Source organism: Lepidothrix coronata, unplaced genomic scaffold (assembly GCF_001604755.1).
Source record: "Lepidothrix coronata isolate B3197 unplaced genomic scaffold, Lepidothrix_coronata-1.0 Scaffold123, whole genome shotgun sequence".
In the NCBI taxonomy this organism is placed as follows: domain Eukaryota; kingdom Metazoa; phylum Chordata; class Aves; order Passeriformes; family Pipridae; genus Lepidothrix; species Lepidothrix coronata.
In genome coordinates this window covers 2,546,317-2,564,935 of record NW_016690303.1, presented here as the reverse complement: position 1 = coordinate 2,564,935, position 18,619 = coordinate 2,546,317, and the positions used below count along the sequence as shown (strand labels likewise).

The window sequence follows — 18,619 nt, the reverse complement described above, 5'->3', positions numbered from 1 at the left end:
AAAGACATCTGCACCTGTGTTACTTACCATAGATGTCTTGTAAAAATACTTCTATTTGTTTTTTACCTTTACACACCTAAAATATGGTAAAAGGTACTTAGATAACAATATAAATTTACATGAGGCTGTTGTGAATCTATAAATGAGTGGACATCTATAAATGTGCTGGACATTCTTCCAAGTATCTGAGGTATAGCAGTGTCCCTTTTCAGCTGCCTAAGTAAGGTGGATAGATGACTTCACAGCATCAGAAGAGTCTTCTGGTGACTGGTTAAAAATGCACCTCTTTGGCATGCAGCATGAAACGGAGGTGCATTTTTGGGCTGTATAACATCAGGTCATTAGAAAGAATATGCCTGTGCTGACAATTGTCATTGTTTTTTGACCTTGTTTTTGTGCAGAAAACAGTGTAAGAAATCCTGTAATAACTTCTGAAGACTTGGTGGGGGCAGATGCTAACTGGTTCAGAACAACCATGTCTCTGCTTGCAGTGAATTCATGATTCAAAAGCTATGATCCAGGTCTTTGTCTCTGCATGGTATAGGTCTCTTTTGCAGGCAGCATGTTCTCTTGTCATCTTCAGATGGCATCATGATGAAAACACAAGGGTATCACCCACAGTGTCAGTGTGGCAATATGAAAGCTTTTCCTGTTGCTGCCACTTACATCTCTTCCCACATCAGTGCCTGCTTTTCCTCTGGCTTTCTGGGGCAAGATGATAGAGAAGGTAGATGTAGGTCTTCTAGAAGAGAGGTCAGTGGAAGAACTCTGTCACATGAACCCACATGAGCGTTATATGCAGGGTAGCTGTCTTGAACAACTGGTTGTAGTCTTATGTTGCAGACATTGCAAAGGTCCCTCACAGAGAAGTTTCCTGGCTTCCCTTGCCATGGAGTTTGTTGTCTCTGATGAAGATGAGCTTCAAGGCCAGTGAAGCAAGTACTGTTTGATAAAACCATGTCATCTTCCTAGAAATTTGTAGTGACCTGCAGTGGCTGCATCATGAACAGCCCCAGAGCTCCTGTGCGGGCTTGTTTCCCTTGCTATGCATTTCCTTGTGGGAGTCACCTTTTCTCTGGTGCAGCAGTGACCTCGATCCTCATACGGGTCCTCCTTGTGGACCATACCTCAAAACTAGTAGTCCGGTTTCATTACGCCCACATCCTCTGCATCAGAACAGCATGGGTAACAGGTACTGCCTTTCCCACTGTGGACCCTGGACATCACAGGGCAGTCCCACTGCCATCATGTGTATCTGTCCTGAGTCGTACATGGCCACAAAGTAGCCACTACAGTCACTTATAAAACACAAAATGCATAGTCTATGAATTTTTGGCAATGGTGGGACAAGTGAAAATCTGAAACCCTAAAATTCTGTCTCCTGGACAAAACACACTGTGACATGTCCTTCTAGGCAGTGCAGAACCCGTCCTCACTTCCTCTAGCCAGTGCATAGCCACTTTACACCACTACAAAGCACAGAACTTTTCATCATCCAATGTGCCTGTAATCACTGCTTTGCTATCCATAGATTGTTAACCATCTATTATACTTAACTCACCTAAATGCATGAGTTAATTTCCTGATACCTGAAACCCTGTAAGAACCTCATTAGACTTTGCCTCTCATTTTCAGGGTTGCAATTTTCATGTATGGGAAATGTCCTCTACTTTGCTTTTCCTTCTCTTCTGCCTATTCATTGATGAGAAGTGATGATATTTAAGAGCAACCACAAACAACTTCTTTTGACTGTGTGGGCAGCATAGAAAATTTGACCAGTGTACCTACCCCACTTCGTCTAAAGGTCAATGTCATACGTCAGTGGGGTTTACAAGGAGTGAAAACAGAGAACATTGGCCAATGTTAAACTGAGGCCAGCATGGTCACTGACCAACCACTTGAGTTTAGATGGACAAGTGACTGGTGTGGCCAGAAACCACCAGGCACTGTGCCTAGTTGGCACAGCATTTGTGGCTGCCATGACTTTGCATGTGTTGGAGACCCCTTGGTCAGGGGTCAATACACTGCACAAAGGGTACCCTTGAAGCAGGAGAAGGAATTATGGTGGCGGTTTTCTGCAGCTAGGAGGACAGGCAGTTCTGGGTCCATTTTGAGGATAACTGCAGGGAAGAGCTGGCATAGCTTATGAAGGACCTTGTAGTTCTGCTTACATTCCCTTGCCTCTGCAAATACTCCTTGCAGTACTTGTCCTCAGCCTGTCACAGATAATGTCCAGATGAGCTGCTGGAGGAAGAGCAATTCCTTGTGTTGGTGCAGCTGCTGCTCTGTTGTTCTGCAAGTGGCTTGTATTGCAGTGACTGGGATGCCCTCACAGAGGTCCTCACTTTGGGTCTGTAGTCTCTGTGCTTTTCCCAAGGGCTGGACTTGGACACTGTGGGGTTGCTGCTGCTAGTAGTGCTTCGTCAGATGACTGTATGGGGGTGGGAAAAGAAAGCTTCTCAGGCTTTGATGGCCTGTAGAGAAAAACACTTCGGTGATTTACCATGGAAGTGACACCACAGAATAATTGGGGTGTTCATGGTGACCACCATGTCACTGCAACATGGTTGGATGGCAGATGTGTTGGGGACGGGAAGGGCATAGACTGAGGCTGGACTTTCTCATGACAGGAGACTGCTGCAGATCAGATGTGGGAGGATGAAGGTATACTACTGACTCAGACCATGCGGGAGGGAAGAGCTTGTTGTGTTGCGGTGGTTTACCAGGTAATTGCCCTGCAGATTGAATGCCAGCACAGTGAAGTCCTTTTGCCTAGTAATTCCTTGCAGCGGGGATGAAGTCTTTATTAGTTGACGGCACTGCACTGACAGTGGCAACATGTAGCCTGTTGTTTCTGGAGATGACAAAGGTTGGCACGTATACAGTCACATATGGATGCCCTTAGAGTCCACTGTTCCCTCTGCAAGACCCAAATTTTTAGCAATTAACACCACAGACAAGTGCCTTGCTCTCAGCCAGAATGGAATCAAACTGCAGAGTAGATCTTTTTCAGAAATGAAGTGTTTTCTGGATAATGGAAATCAGACTAGGACACTTGCTGCTTAGGAAGCATGCACTCAGCATGCCTGTTTTCACCTGAAAAAAGGAGACTCATTGATGTCCTTTTAGCATGTGGGCCCCTTTACTGCTCCTTTCTCCCAGCTGCACACAGTCCCAGTCAGAGACAAAGCTAGTTTATAAACTGTATGTTCACCAGAGGCAGCTGTTTTGGTAGAGGACAGAGGTTACAGAAGAGAAGTTGATGTGCTGGCACTTGTGTTTCATGCCTCATCTGCAGTCCCCTTGATCTCAGACACAAGTGATTTACCAGCAATCTGCCCATTATCTGCCTGGCTTCTTGTAAAAACACACAAACTTCAATACTGTAGGACTTGATTAATTTGCTGAAATGTAAGTGTCTAATACTCTTTGAGATGCCCTGTGTAGCCTTGCCTGGCTTTTAACTCCTGGTCCAGGAGGGACTCTTTCTCCTTTACAATCATTAGTATTGCTATCAGACTCATGTGGGTGTTTCAGATGTCCTTGGGCACCTTAAAAGACACAGGATGCTTGTGCATGGGCAGTTGAAGCATCTTTCCTTGTAGTATCTTCCCTGACGAGACTTTCTGATGAGTTGCTCCCTCTTAGTTTTATCCCACTAGGGAATGTGTGCAGCACAAAAGCGGAAGGGATCTTTTTGGTTTGTGTTGAAAATAGGAATTTTCTGCAGTAAAGTCTATAGTATACCTGTCAACTACCCCAACCACCCACCACTGGAAATAATCTTTTAAAATACAAAGCTTGTACTTGTCTTCTGTTTGATGAAGTCAGCATACACTTGAAAGATAAGTTTAAGGATGTGGGAAGGAAAGAGTAGGCGTTCTTTATATTTCGACATCAGAAATCTTCTAAATTCCAGAGTCCAAAGCATCTATAAAATATATGTTCTCTACTGTATTTTATGCTAGAATTTACAATTTGATTCCTTGGGGGTTTGACTATGTTGCAGTGAGACACATGGTAAGATGATGAGTCTGATTTACTAACTTCATGTGTCTTGTTCTTGGGATTAGGTCTGCAAGCGCTTAAATGAGGATATATAGGTTTATTGATTGTCAATTTGCTAATGTAATCAGCATCTTCTTATGTTGCCCAGTAGTGTTGGATGTACATCACTGTTGAGTAAATGCTGGGGAGAGCGCTCAGCATGACTGCAGTATGGTTGCAGGCACACACAGCATGTTCTCAAGCTAAGATGGCAACTTAGGTGCTTGCAGTGGATCACTGGAAGTGTTCTCTGAGTCTTTTCAAACATGAAAATATGCTTCTAGATTTCAGCAGATAGCTGGATCTCAGCTTCCTCATCCTGGCACCTTACAGTCACAGCTTCTTCCTCGGCAAATTCTCATCAGCAGGCCACTAGCTCCCCTTTGCCTCATCATCCTCTGTGTTCATCTTACTTACTGTGAGTCTGTTTCCTTCTCAATTCTCTTTATTCCTTGCTATTCATTTTTCCTGTCATCTTTATTGCCTTCTTCCAAACTCCCCTTCCCTCAGCTCTCCCAACCAGCTCCAATTGATTTGTGAGTATCTTACACTGTATTATTAAAAACAAAGATGTTTTCTTTGATGCATTTCAGTCAGCAACAAAATACTGTTGTCTTCATCAGAGTCAAGTTTTCATAGAATCATAGAATCATTTGGGAAAAAACTCTTCAGACCATTTAGTCCAGCCATAAACCCAGCACTGTCAAGTCCACCACTAAACCACATCCCTAAGCTCCACATCTACGTGTCTTTTAAATACCTCTGGGGATGGGGACTCAACCGCTTCCCTGGGCAGCCTGTCCCAATGTTTGACAACCCTTTTGGTGAAGAGATTTTTCCTAATATCCAATCTAAACCTCCCCTGGTGCAACTTGAAGCCATTTCCTCTTGCCCTTGTTACTGACCCCCACCTCTCTACAGCCTACTTTCAGGTAGTTGTAGAGAGCGATAAGGTCACCCTGAACCTCCTTTTCTTCAGCCTAAACACCCCCAGCTCCCTCAGGTACTTCTTATAAGACTTGTGCTCCAGACCCTTCACCAGCTCCATTGCCCTTCTCTGGACACTCTCCAGCACCTCAATGTCATTCTTGCAGTGAGGAGTCCAAAGCTGAACACAAGATTTGAGGTGTGACCTCACCAGTCCTGAGGACAGGAGGAGGGTTACTACCCTAGTTCTGCTAACCACGCTATTGCTGATACAGGCCAGGATGCCATTTGTCTTGGCCACTTGGGCACACTGCAGGCGCATATTCAGCTGACTGTTAACCAGCAACCCCAGGTCCTTTTCTTCGAGGCCACATTCCAGCCACTCTTCCCCAAGCCTGTGGCACTGCATGGGTTTGTGACCCAAGTGCAGGACCCAGCACTCCACCTAGTTGAACCTCTTTCATTCACTCTTAATTCATATACACATACCTTCAAACACTGCCTGAAACTTTCAAGTTTTGTACATGACATAAAATGGCATATATTGATGTGATTTGTACTGTTATTTGTGTGTTCTCTTATTATTACATGCATTATTATTTCTGTTGCTCCAAGTAGCCTTATTCACTCATTGGAATCCCGTTATGTTGGAGACTGCTCAGACAGCTACAGAAGACTCAGACTCTGTTCCTGTATGCTTATAGTAAAATTTCAGTCAAAAACCAGCAGATGAATGGGAAGAGAACAAGATAAATTAGTTCAGCAGAAAACTAGAGGTCTCCAGAAGTCTTTCAAGAGAGCAAATTAAATGTCTTGTCCTATATTTGGTTAATATTCTTTTTGACTCTGCAAGCATCAGGACTGTTAGGATGAATACCAGAAATAGCAGGCTTAAACACAGAATGGCACGCAGTGGGGTAGAATACACGATGCCTGAAAATTCTGTTTTAATAATAAATGTTATTGAAGATGTGAGTTACAGCGAACTGCTCTTAATTAAAATGCATTACATTAATATCATCAGTTCACATTGTCTGTGAAATGAAGTGTAATCAGTTATTAAGGAATAAAAAATTAGATGGATTTATTCCTTTTTTCTGCAAGTTAAAATTCTTCCTTGTTAGATTTCTGTATATATATTCTCCTTATTTCCTAAAGAACTAAAAGACAATGCATATGATTACTAGCATGAGATATAAACATGAATAGTGCTAGGTCAGAAAACTGATAATTCTTTTTTCATTTATTTTTCGTAGGTTTCCTTTGCCTGATCTGTAAACATGTCAACAGACCTGCTCTGTAAGTACATTTCCATTATCTCACAGTGATTTTTTTGCACCATATGTTTTTATCAGATTCCCAGATGTACTCATGATTGATGTCTTTTATCTGAAGTATAAAGTCTGCTTTTACATTTGTGTTTCTTCTGAGACATCTGTCGAACAATATTACCATTATAATCAACAGGATTATTCTTGGAGTAAAGCATGACTTAATATGAGTAAAATTGTAAAAATCTGGCCCAAGTATAAGAACAGACTGGTTCATTGAGACTTAAAATTACAATTCTGTCTAAAATGTTTTATCTATCTTTGGCACAAATACCATCCCAGATTACTACAGAGTGATGTGCTCGGGGTTTTTAAATCATTTTGTGAATTTAACTCCTGTGTTTCCAATGCATCATTATCCCAGTCGTATCCAAATCTCATGCCTCATCACTATTATCCATCCTTCTTTTTAACAGAAAGGAATATACAAATGACATATCCTTATACTATGCTGTCGTAACTACCACAAAAGACTGCTGCCCACGTTTCCTCGATACTCACGCTCTCTCACTCCAGCTTAAGCTATCCGAAGCATTAAGTACATTTTCTATGCTTATTGATCTGATCTACATGCTTTCTTTTGGAGTCCCTCCAGTGCCTCAGCTGCCATTTTTTATCATTGCTTCCAAGGGCTGCCCAGCTGCACACTGTGCAGTGTAAGAGGGGAATTTCAGAAACCCGTTTTATTGTTTCTTAATATTTCCCCAGAGGAACAAAGAAAACAATATTTTTTTTCATTAATAATTGTATTCTGTTAATAAATATAAAGCCATCAGTGGCTGAGTGGCAGCAGTTATCTCTGGGGGTTATATCTGTACTTCAAGATGAAGTTATTTGTGCATTTTTTGAGCTTCAAGTGCGAACTGGCAATTTTGGGGCATGCTTAAATGCCATTTAGATACAGGGAGAACTCTAAAATAGGAATGCGATATGCCTGACTGTATTGTATACAACAGGCAGAACTGCTGTCAGGAGTGAAAAGTTAAAGAATGGAGAGAGGGAAGGGTGACTACACAGTAGTTGGGGTCAAGACTCCTCAACTGTGCTAACATGTTTAAGCTGGTTTGTCTGTTATAGCAATTTTATGCCCTATCAGTTTCATTTTTCTTTTTTCAGCTCAGTACCTCTTTCATGTTTCTCCTGATGATCAGCGGGTTAGAGAAGTTGTCACCTGAGTAGAGGTTGAAGGAGCTGGATGTGTTCAGCTCAAAGAAGAGAAGGTTCAAGGGAATCTAGTCATAGTACTAGTCTTCCAGTACGAAATGGTGGTTATGGAAAAGGAGTTGGAAGAACTCTTTCCCCAAGTATGCACTGACAGGACAAGAGGTGATGGTCACAAATTGCTTCAGGGGAGATGCTTGTGGATGCACGGAGCATTTTCACTATGGGATTGATTAAACACTCAAATAGGCTGCCCAGGGAAGTGGTGGAGTGTCCCTCACTGGACATATTCAAGATACGGCTTGACAAGGCCCTGGGTAATGCTATTTAAGGGCCTGCTTTCAACAAGAGGCTGGTCTAGTTGATCTTCACAGGTCTCTTGCAACTTTGATAATTTTGCGGTTCTTTATTTCTTGGTGTCCTCAGCTATCTTCTGTGCAATGGTCAGTCATCCCTACCACCTGTCCCTGGTCTTCTCAGTATTGTACTGCTCACACTGTGCCAAGTCCTGTGATACTCAGTCATGCTAATGGGATAGACATTTGTCTTCTCACTTGGACATGTGTGAATGGCCCTGAGGCAGTACCAGTGCTGAGGGGCCTTTACAAGTTCCAGCTGGTGGGAGTACGTGGCCATGTGGGACTTGTGACAGCCAAGCAGTACCTTGGTAAAATGTCAGTGCACAAGAGAATGCTAAAGAATAAAACAGCAGATCTGTACAGATGCGAAGTGACTCTAGATCTTTATGTCTGTATTTATATAAATAAATATTTCAGAGCCAGACCATGAGCTCAGTACTGCCCTATAGTAGCAAGCAACACTATGGTGTGTTTTGGGGATAATATCTACTAGACTGTGTTCCAGGTAAGGAATTTGGATATAACCAAACTGTTTGTTGGGGAACAGATAAGGAGTTGAGGAGCATTTAGACATGTGGAGCTGATGCCAAGTGGTCTCCGCACCATAAGAACCGGTCTCTGTCTCTTACTGTTTAGTAGTAGACATGTAGCCTAACCACCAGTCCTTAAGCTTGTCCACAGCATCATCTTTTACTGATGCTTGGTTCAATACAAGGTCAAATTCTAGCATTAAAAATCTTGTTCCAGGTCACATTAATGAAGACAAGATGTATAATTAAAAAGTAAAAATCTAACCAAACCAGAACAAACCCCCTTAGTTTCCTAGGGAAAAAAACACTGCAGTCTAGGGCAAATTGCACAAAGAAAATGTCATGGCTGCACAATACAAGGGCTGCTGCAACTAGACCTCAAACTCCAGGAGCTAAGTCTTCAAGCTCATGGAAATAAACCTAAAAAGCCAGCATTCCAGTGAACTTTCACCACAATAAATTTGAGGTAGCAAGTGTTTCTCTGTTTGAGATGGAGAAGCTAAGAAAAAAAAGTTTATGGAAAATCTGGCAGCTACTGAGGCTCGACTGGTTGGGGAAGCAGCGGACTTCCCTTGGAGCTTGTTTTTCTTTTTATCCTTGGATGAACTAGCGTGCAGTATATTATGCTGTATGAATGTAGGGGTTTGTCACGGTTAGCGCTGGGGGCTGTTCCGAGAATGTAGGAAGATGAAGGGTGTGAATGGAGCATGCAGTGGTCAGTGGGGCTTGAGCCTGCTCTTCCGAAACCTGTTGCTGCTCCTCTCAGCCCAGCCAGCCAAAGCCAGGCAGGAAAGGAGGTGGATCTTTGATCTCTTTGTTGTAGCTGCTCCCTGGGAATTTGCTGAAATCAATGCCCTGTTTTCCCAAAGAAATGAATGGCTATGCCTAACTAGCTTTGTGAAGCACTGGGGAATTCACCGCTTCTGTTTATTGACAGCTGAAAAGGAGCACATGGTCCTGAATGGGTCCTCCTGGGGAAACAAAACAGAGTGGAGTTAGACTTAGTTGAACAGAGGGGCATTTGGAAAAATCTGCTGAAGGAAGATGGCATGGTTCCTGCCACCCTGTACTAGCATAGCCTGACTTTTTACTAAAATTGATATTTTAAATAAGGTAAGGTTTGTTTTGATTTCCCATACACAGCGAAATTATGAAATGTTTGCGTTTCTGTTCTTAAGTGCAAAAACAATATTTGAATTGTATTGTGTCACGGGAAACACCTAAGAGACTCATATGCTGTTTCTAGCCTCTATATGTGTTCATTTGTTCTTTATCTAATGGTAATTAATGAATATGAAAAATAATAGAAAATAATTCAGTATTTTGGTCTTCCAGTCAGGTCCTGAGCATCAGTAATTTATGTGGGCTATTATATGCAATTTTTTTATGCCTTTGAGAATCAACCCAGTGGCATCAGATGATTTCTTGACTGATTGCTGTGTTAATACTTACACACAAGGCAGGGACTAATAAGCAGGCCTGTCTGGCAGGAAATCTAAGAATCAAATCCTTTGAAATGTAAGGATATATTTCCAAACCTCCGTTTCCATGCATGGAATCAAGGCAAGAGATAGACTTACCACTATGCTTGCTGCTGGCTTTAGATGTACAATTTTTTTGAAAAGACAGCAAAGAGTAGCAAGAGGAGGATGATAACGAAGAAGCAGTATTTTCTTCATGCAAGTTCAGAACAGTTTATTAGACTGAAGGAATTTGGTGTGTAATTCATATGTAAATTTTTTACTGAAAAAAAGAGAACAAATCACTGGAGTTCCTATATTAGTTTCTGTGGTGACTGAAGAAAAAGATTTCTGGGCTCATGCAGCTACAACTTCCAGATGTGGCCCACTTATGATTGCAGGAAAAAAAATTAGGTAATGTTATTTCTTCCTTTGTTAGTTTAAGTGTAAGGGCAAGCTCTGAACAGAATAATTGCCATCACGCTGCCTTGTTCTTACATGGCAGTAGGAATTGCTGTGTTTATGTTGCAAACCTGATTTAAAGTGTCTGTGCATGTGTGCAGTAATTTGAAAACTCTTGAGTAGTCCCCTCATTTCAGGGGAAGTGCTTGGGAAGTTTCATGGTCTGTTGGAATAGTTTGTGTTCCTCAGTCTGGCATTTTTTCTTTGAGTGATTTTGAGCTAGTAATCTTACTAGGTTTTGTCTCATTTTGCTCTTCTCCCAGCAGATAACTTACCTGTTTTTCTTGGAAGAGTTTGGGCTCCATATGCAAACATGCTTTCTTTAGATTACTTTGTGATCCTTAAAATGAAAACACATTGTTTTACTGTAGAGCATCAACATGTTTGCTTGTGGCTTTGCCATTAAGTTTCCAAGATTTTTAGAGGGAAAGGCAAAAAAATAGCAAATGCATTTACAATTCTGACAAAGATGTAGAAACACTGAACTCAAGCAGGCAGATACGATGTTTGTGGGCTCTGTTGACACTATTGTTATCCAAATGGATCAAGACTGTTTTTAGACCTCACTTAAGTGTATTTATGCATGATAGGCATTGGAAGCCATTAAAATTTAAAACTAATTTAAAGTTAAAATTTAAGTTGCACAGGAGATACGTTTGTAGGTTCTTTTAATGCTGTAATCTAGATATGTTATGAAAATGTTGACTGGGGAGGGTTTCTGGGTACTTTTAATGGTGCAAATAGAAAAGAATTACGGTTGTGGAAAGCTCAGTTGATTTGGGCTTTTTTAGTTGGTATAATGGAAAAGAAAGTAGATGATTCATATGTGACACGGAAAGTGGCATTTGTTCTCTGTTACTTGGGCGATAAGACAAGGCAGAGTGTGTTATGTTTAATTTACTGGACTGGAAGGTGGTTAGCCAGATGTGTGGGGAGGTGCATAAGGATGTTCTGTTATCACAGTTTTCCATTTGCCTCTTCTAACTTGAAGGATCTTTACAAAATATTAATATTGTTGTAACCTATTGGCAATGTTGAAGTGGAAGAAGTATAAAATACTTGATTTCCAACCAACAGAGCAAAATATACCAAGTACAGCATAGGATGTGTAATCATACACAGCTCAAACTAAATATATACGCTAAATGACTGGAGTTACACATATACATATCTGAGGAAGGGTGCATGTCCCCCAAGGTGATGCATTTACCATCCTTTGATCTTGTTCTTTGAGCTAGGAAGGTATGAAAACAGGAACAAATTCCTTGCAGTTTTGCATTGCAAGATTGCTTCTTAGATTCTAGCAATAGAGACTACTGTTACTTTTGTGTGTGTGACTTTTGGAAATAATTAAAAGAAACTATAAATTAATCAAAAATATAGGAAAAGTGTTTGAATTTTATTTGATCTCAAACTGAGATGACTGTCAGCAGTAGAATAAATAGGGCTTTATGGAGATATTTATAATCTGAGTTTAGAAAGCTTCATCTGTAGGAAAAAGTCTGTGATTTTTTCTAAACCCACAAATTTTTGCAACTCTCATGTAGTTCTTCTATAATAATCTATAATCATGTTCTTTGTATTTCTGCATTTCTATATTACTCTTAGAAAGCAGAGTGAAAGTTGTCCTTATGCCTGAGGAGAATAGTCATTGTAAGGAAAATGTGCTGTATTGCTGCCTACTCTGTTGCTGCCAATTTTGTTATCCTTTCTTAGTCAATCTGTTAAAGAAGCTCAGGTGGACCTAATTTCTTTAGTACAGTATCAGTCAAGACATTAGGTAATCATCTTGTGGTTCCCATTAACAGTCTTTAGTGTAGAAAAATTACAAATAAATGTTACATCTTAGGAAAAAGAAAACAAGTAAATGGAAATGTAGATACGACATTTGCATGCGTATTTTTTCACAGAAATACATTTTTGTGTCTTTTCAGCAGCAGAGCTTCCCAATGCCTATTTTTTTTTTTTTTAAGAAATCACGCCTTAAAAGAGGAGAATAATTTAACAGGGTCATTTTTTTTCCCAGAGGAACTGGGAATCAGGCATGCTTTTCGTGTTGGAAATGAGGCAGGGAATAACAGAAGTTGTTGGCAGTATCTTCTGTTATGAAGCGGATGCGTAATAAGAGCTAAAGCTGTTCTGCCAAGCTGTTAATGACCTTTCATTTACAAAAGCCAATGCTTTTAAAAGAAGATTCCTTCATTTCAGTATTTTAAATATATACGTTAGGGTTCATTAGTAAAAAAAAATAATTTTTTTCTCTTGGATGAGTTGGAATATCAGTAGGAAGTTTGGGTGGTTCACTGAGAAAGTTAACTGATTTTCCAGTTTTATTCAGGCATAGTTTCCACTGAATGTAATATACATTGGAGTATTCTTTCAGGACAGACCCCAGGGTCACAGCTCCAGCCAGTTTTATGTGTCCATGTATTCACTTCTCCCCATGGACTTCCTTCTTTCATAATGTGGCTACTTGCACATCAGTAGAGCTAAGTGCACAGACTAATACCTACAGAAGTGGGTCACATCATTTTTGCACTGCACTTTTATTCCCGGTAGCTGTGGCTTGGTTCATGTTATAACTGCCTCTAAAGACTTCAAGTTCTCCAGCCATGGGATGAGTACAATATCTCTTCGGTCTGTCATGCCAGGCTTCCTTGTTGCATCCTACACTAAACTCATATCATATTTCCATCTCCAAAGCGTGTCTACCTGCCTGGTTCTTTCTTTTAGTAAACAGCTGGAAATATATCTCAGCTGCTAGTATCTTTGCTGGGAAAGTTCCCGCAAGTCTATGTTGAAAGTTGTGTCATCCATGGAAAATCAAGAATCGATTTGAACCGGTTTCCTAAGGAGAGGTAGCTTTTGTCACCAGGCCTTCCACCAGTCTCCTCCACACAGCATCTGGACTTGGTGGGCAGTAACAACCAAGTTCAGTGATGGAGAGAGAGACCCAGTCTAAGGTTCCCTTTTAAGGGAATGTTGCAAGGGTTGGAAATATTTCAACTAATTAATACTAAGCTTTAGTCATTACAATTGCTGCACTTTATTTATCAGAATTGAAACCATGGTGTTGACCTGCCATCAATAAAACTGTCAACTGTATTAATGCACTTGATATAGTGTGTGTGTGTGTGTGTGGCTGCGTACATGTGTATTTATACATACATACATACATATAGGAAGACATATGTGCCTGGGTTTTTTTCCTGCTAGTAAAAAGATGGAAAATTCTGGTGTCTGTGTTAAATTGCCGCGATAGCATTTACATTCTCCACTAAAAGGTCTGACACTAAAATAAATCAACCAGCCTGTCAAAAATCTCCCCAAAAGGCCTCTTTGCTTGTGACCAATGAAAGCCTCTTCAGCTGTGGTAGGTCGAACCTGTGCTGTGGGAGATGTAGATTAGGGAGTACAATACATGGCTCAGGAGCCCCAGGGTGATTATAAGCAGTTTGAATATGACTCTCTTGATAGCTGGCTGTGTTTCTGTGAACAGGGGGTTTTAGTTTTGCTATCTGCAGTACAGAAGCGGCGTGGTTTGAGCAGTGCTAGGGAAGACCTAAAGCAAGACGAAGGGGTTGCAGCCAAGGAGCCACAGCCTTGCACCAGGTCCGACTGCTGGAGATGAGCAGAGTGCATCAGGAAGGCTTTGCTCTTAGGAGGCTCTTGCTGGGCATTTTGTAGGACCACGCTATGCTGACTGAGGCTCTTTCTCGTAAAAATATTGTAGTTGTGTCTGCGAATTTGCTGTTAACTTCCTTTCCTGTTTCTGGATCTAATTTTATATGACTTCAGACAGTGGAGGGAGAGGGAGAGAAGGGAAAAAAAAACCTGAAAAATCCAACTGTATTTTTGAATTTCATTGTTTGAAATGTGTTCAGCATTTAGCAATGAGAGAAGTCTCTTTGTTTGTGCTGATTAGAAGCTATTAAATGTAAACTACAGGAGGTGATTTCACTTGAACTGTAGTGGTTATGTATATGGGTTCTGATAACAACCAAACCCCATGTGGTGTACTGGAAATGTGACACGTACATTTTATACCAAGAATAACGAGCAAAAGATTATTTTTTAAATTAGCTTTCAATCAATCAATGAATTTTTTGACCTCAGGTCATTTTTAGATGAATGAACCTACCAAGAACTTTGATAAATCAGTTGGTCAAACTGCAGTACAGTTAAACATGATAAACACACTTACATACTTTCCCCGCTGTTTGGTTTGTTGGGGTTTTTTTTTGTGTGTTGTGGGTTTCTTGAGGGTTTTTTTCTCTAATTTTATGGGAAAGACTTGTAAGTTACTGCCCTTTCAGGTGTTCAAACAGTGGAGGTAACTTTTTTCCCTCCTAGCTGGGAAGTTTGTAAGATAAAGCAGAGCACAGAGTTGCTTTTCCTGCACAGGCTTCACGGGAACCTGCTGAAACTGCTAAATTTCACAGCCCAGCTGTGATCCTTGAGGCTTCTCTAACTGTTTTGCTAAGATTTTCTAGACAGAAGGAGCACAGTAGCCTCATTGGGATTGGTGTGAAACTGACTTTTTGTAGGAAACTGGTTAAATTCATTCTGGCTATGCCTGTTGTAGTCCTTCGTGGCCACCAGGCAAAAACTTAACTGTTCCCAGATGTGCTTGACTGTCATCATGATTACTCCCTATTAGGAACTAGTAATGAATCATAGTTGTTGTTATCTTCTATATGTTTGTATAACAAATAGTTTTGGAGTTCTGAAGACTTTACATGTTGGAACTTGTGTCTGCCAGGAAAATGCATTTGTGCTTTGTGTTAGAAGGTTTCTTTATAGTCAGATAAGAGCTGAGCCTCCCTTCTTAGAGGCATTCTTCCATAAGAACAGCTGTGCTGTCAAGATCGTACTGCTGTAAGGAAGAAGCAGATGCCTTGACAGATGATCTTCCACTGCTGGAAACCCAGGGATGTGCCCTCCCTCTGAATCTTCATTCTTCTGGGGAACAAAAACAGAGGCACGGGGAGGTTGGAGGTGAGATGAGGGAAAGCGTCACTGCAGATCAGTGGCTGGGTCAGGATGCCTGAGGGCTGGGTTCACCTGCAGTGCTGGGTCCCCATTTTAGGGAATTAGCTCGACCTGCCAGCCTGACTGAATGTATGGGGTGGGGTGGCAGTAAGGCATGTTTGCTGTTCTCTTTCTCTGTTTCTGTCTCCAAATATAGTAACTCATTTTTAAAGTTTTACATTTTAGGAGCATGAGGTCATGTTCCCATGAATATGTTTAATGTTAAGAATGATTTCTGGGATGTTTGCAAACCACCTACTATTCTCCTTCCCGGGGAGAGGGGGCCCCAATGGGTGTAGGCATTTACGTACAGGGTGCTGCTCACTCCTGCACAGGAGCAGGACTCCTCCTCCCCTTCCATCTGCATCTCAGGAGCTCCTGTCCACTCACCAGAAAGCCTGGGCATGGCAGTGACCAGCACAAGGCCTTGGTAAGGAGCTGATACTGCCCTAGCAGCATATCCACAGTGTCCCTGCTGGTGCCACCAGGCAGACTGCGAGGCTTCATGGTCTTCGTGTGTCAAAGGCGTGGGAACTCACTGCTTGAAATCTATAAAGTTTCCCTCTTAAGCACGTAAGAGAAAATCTCTTTCCCCCCCCCCCTTCTTTTTGCAGGTGGAGTTGTTTTGGGTGCAGGGTTATGGAAAATGTAGTACCCACTTCCCACTGTGTCAAGCACAAAAGTGCAAGTTTTCAGTCTTTGCTCGGGTGAGCAATTGTGATTGCAAAGTCAGCCTGGAGTGTGGTTTCTTGATTTATTTTTTTTCTTTTTTTTCATGCAGAGCTGAGCAGTCGTACCTCTCTGTTAATGCAAGGTTTTGATGTATGACATAGATGTGAAAAGTAGACATTGAAGAAATGTTTACCTATTTTGATGCTGGATTGGGGATCAGTTATTATAGTTAAAAAGTGAAGATTAGTCAGTAGAAAATTTAGCATGACATTCTTCATTATGGTAGTTATAGCAAGTTCTATTTTACTTTAATATAAATAGGATAAATTATTAATTAAGAGCTTCATTTTGCACATCAAACTTAGGACACATAAGGCTTCTTTCATAAACATTTCTTTACAGTGGGAATTGTGTCAGTGGCCCACAATAATGGGAAAATAACTTGTGATTAACTATTTGCTAATTGAGTACTTTGACTTTTTTGCTAAATAAATTATACTGTAGAACAAGGCTTTTAAGCTTTTCCAGCACAGAGTGCTGCAGAACAAACCGTAGGGCAGGAAACCCTCATGCACCACCTCACATACCTCTGAGTAAGAAGAACCAAGACTGGTATGTGCAAAGCATCTTGGACAGAAAACATCCAGATGGTATTTTTGCAGCGTTCCTCTATGTGAAAGCTGAACAAGGCTAATGGAGCAGTACAGTTTTACTCTGTGATAAATTACTGTTGTTTGCTATGCAAATCTTATGATTGTAATTAGTCTAGGATTTGGACTGTTATGTACACTGATCTTTGCTCCCTCTGCTCATGGGAGCTAATTCTAATGCTGCAAAACAGCACAGCAAATGTCAAGTGCTGCTCAGACGCCGATCGTTTCTTGCTCAAAGTGGACGTTCTAGAAGGAATGATTTACCTCTGCCTTCACAGGGAACATAATTGTACCGCAGGCGTCTTGTGGGCCACTGAAGTGTTCAGGTACTGTAAAGTCTCTCTTAAAAATAGAGGTTGGAGAAAATGCAGGAAGGACGTCCTGATAGGCATCTAATTTTTAGCAAACTGGTTTTAAAAAGTGATGTTCTGCTGCTGATTGGTTAAGGAGCTGGTGGCATGTCTGAGCTATCATGACAGTGATTGTAGTTCCTAGTATGGTTATGTATAGCTCCTGTTATCTCTGCAGCAGACTCTGTGTAACCGCAGCCTGTGGCTCCTTGCCCACGCTAATGAGCTCTCCCCGAGGCCGGGCTTGTGCCTGTGGGGGTGGCACAGTACTCGACAGTGCTGCTGTTTTGGAAACCAGTTTGTTGACTGTGCTCAAGTCCAGCTTGCCCAAGCTACTGTGCCAGCTTGGCTACTGTTGGCTGCGGGAGCTTGTCCCTGTGCAGCGTGGCTGGCCCCAGAGCCGTCTGGAGGGCAAGGCAGGCTGGTCACTGAGGCTGCCAGGCTGTATAGTCCGAAGCAAAGGAGAACTGTCACCTAGACCTGGACTGGGGGGAAGAACCAGCATGGTGAGGACGGTACAGGTGAGCCAATTCGCAGCCCATTCACCTCCTTGGGAACATGGTTACCACCATTCGGTCAGCTCATGTGGTCGGAGTGCATCCTGCAGGCAGTGGGTCTCACTTTTCTGATGACCCAAAGAGCCAGGGAAAGCCGTGGCTGCTGCCAACCATGCCTCTCAATAGCTGGGAGAAGTGGGAGCAGATTCAGGCACAGGGATACCAGGCTTGGGGTGTACAGATATGCCCTTCTGTTAGCCCCTCCAGAGGCAGTTTGTAGGGGGTGAGCATCTTGTCCTTGTGATTAAGGTGGTGGTTGCACACCCGCAACCTGGTCAGAGTCTGCACCTGCACCCGTGCCAGGCTCTTCTGTATGCCTGTCTCCCCCTGCTGCAGTGAAGTTCAGCAAAGTAAAAATCTTAACAGCTACAAGATTTGTTAGCTTGTGTGGTTGTATCTCTAGATAGATAAAAAAGCATGATTTGGAAGTTTTTCAGAATCACTGCAAAGACAGAGAAAGAAGAAATACTCTCTAGGGGACAATATTGCACTGTTGTTCTAAAGGTATAGTAAATGACATGATCTGTTTTTTAACAGCTTGTAACTCCTGTGAATCTCATTTATTTCTTTTTGTTCCCTACTCATCTAAATCACAGCAAAGCAGAGGAATGGTGGCAGTTTTACTTTTTCTTGCATGCTTGCACATGACCTCGAGCCCATTAATTTTGTTTGTGTAAATACAGTTTAAGGGAGCAAGGAAACTGCAAAAGCATTGAGGTACTAAAGTCCCAACAAAAAGCAGAAGAAATCTTCTTCACAGAAAATGATTTTTCTAACCAAGTGTATTTCATTTCTAGTGCTAATACAACAAAGTGTGTGTTGCTTCCGTGGCTGGATGCTCGATATTTCAAAACAGAGTGAGTTCTGAGGCTGTTGTTGAAAAAATGCAGTTTACTTAATTAGCCAGGGTAAAAAGGGGTATAAAATCTGTGTAAGCTTTGCAACCAGTGCTGTGCTGCAGCTATATATACATTCCTTCACCAATGGCATCAGTAATTTAGCACTGATATACAAAGGATCATGACTTGATCTGTAGTTATCTCTGAGGAAGATTGTGAACTTGACCATTTTGCACTGTT

The 18,619-nt window shown here is 41.6% G+C and overlaps 1 protein-coding gene across 5 annotated transcripts in view; it reads left to right on the top strand.

The window, feature by feature from the left end:
• PLAGL1 (PLAG1 like zinc finger 1) overlaps positions 1 to 18,619 on the top strand; it is a 50,425-nt gene that overhangs the window by 13,774 nt on the left and 18,032 nt on the right. For 2 of the 5 annotated variants that reach the window (XM_017825897.1, XM_017825901.1), the window contains exon 2: positions 6,231 to 6,273. In XM_017825897.1, the coding sequence (XP_017681386.1) occupies positions 6,255 to 6,273 (19 nt within the window). In that variant the 5' untranslated portion in view covers positions 6,231 to 6,254. Of the gene's footprint in view, positions 1 to 6,230; positions 6,274 to 9,401; positions 9,469 to 16,842; positions 16,960 to 17,354; positions 17,505 to 18,619 lie in introns of those variants that run through there. The other 3 variants (XM_017825900.1, XM_017825899.1, XM_017825898.1) reach the window with 3 other exon arrangements.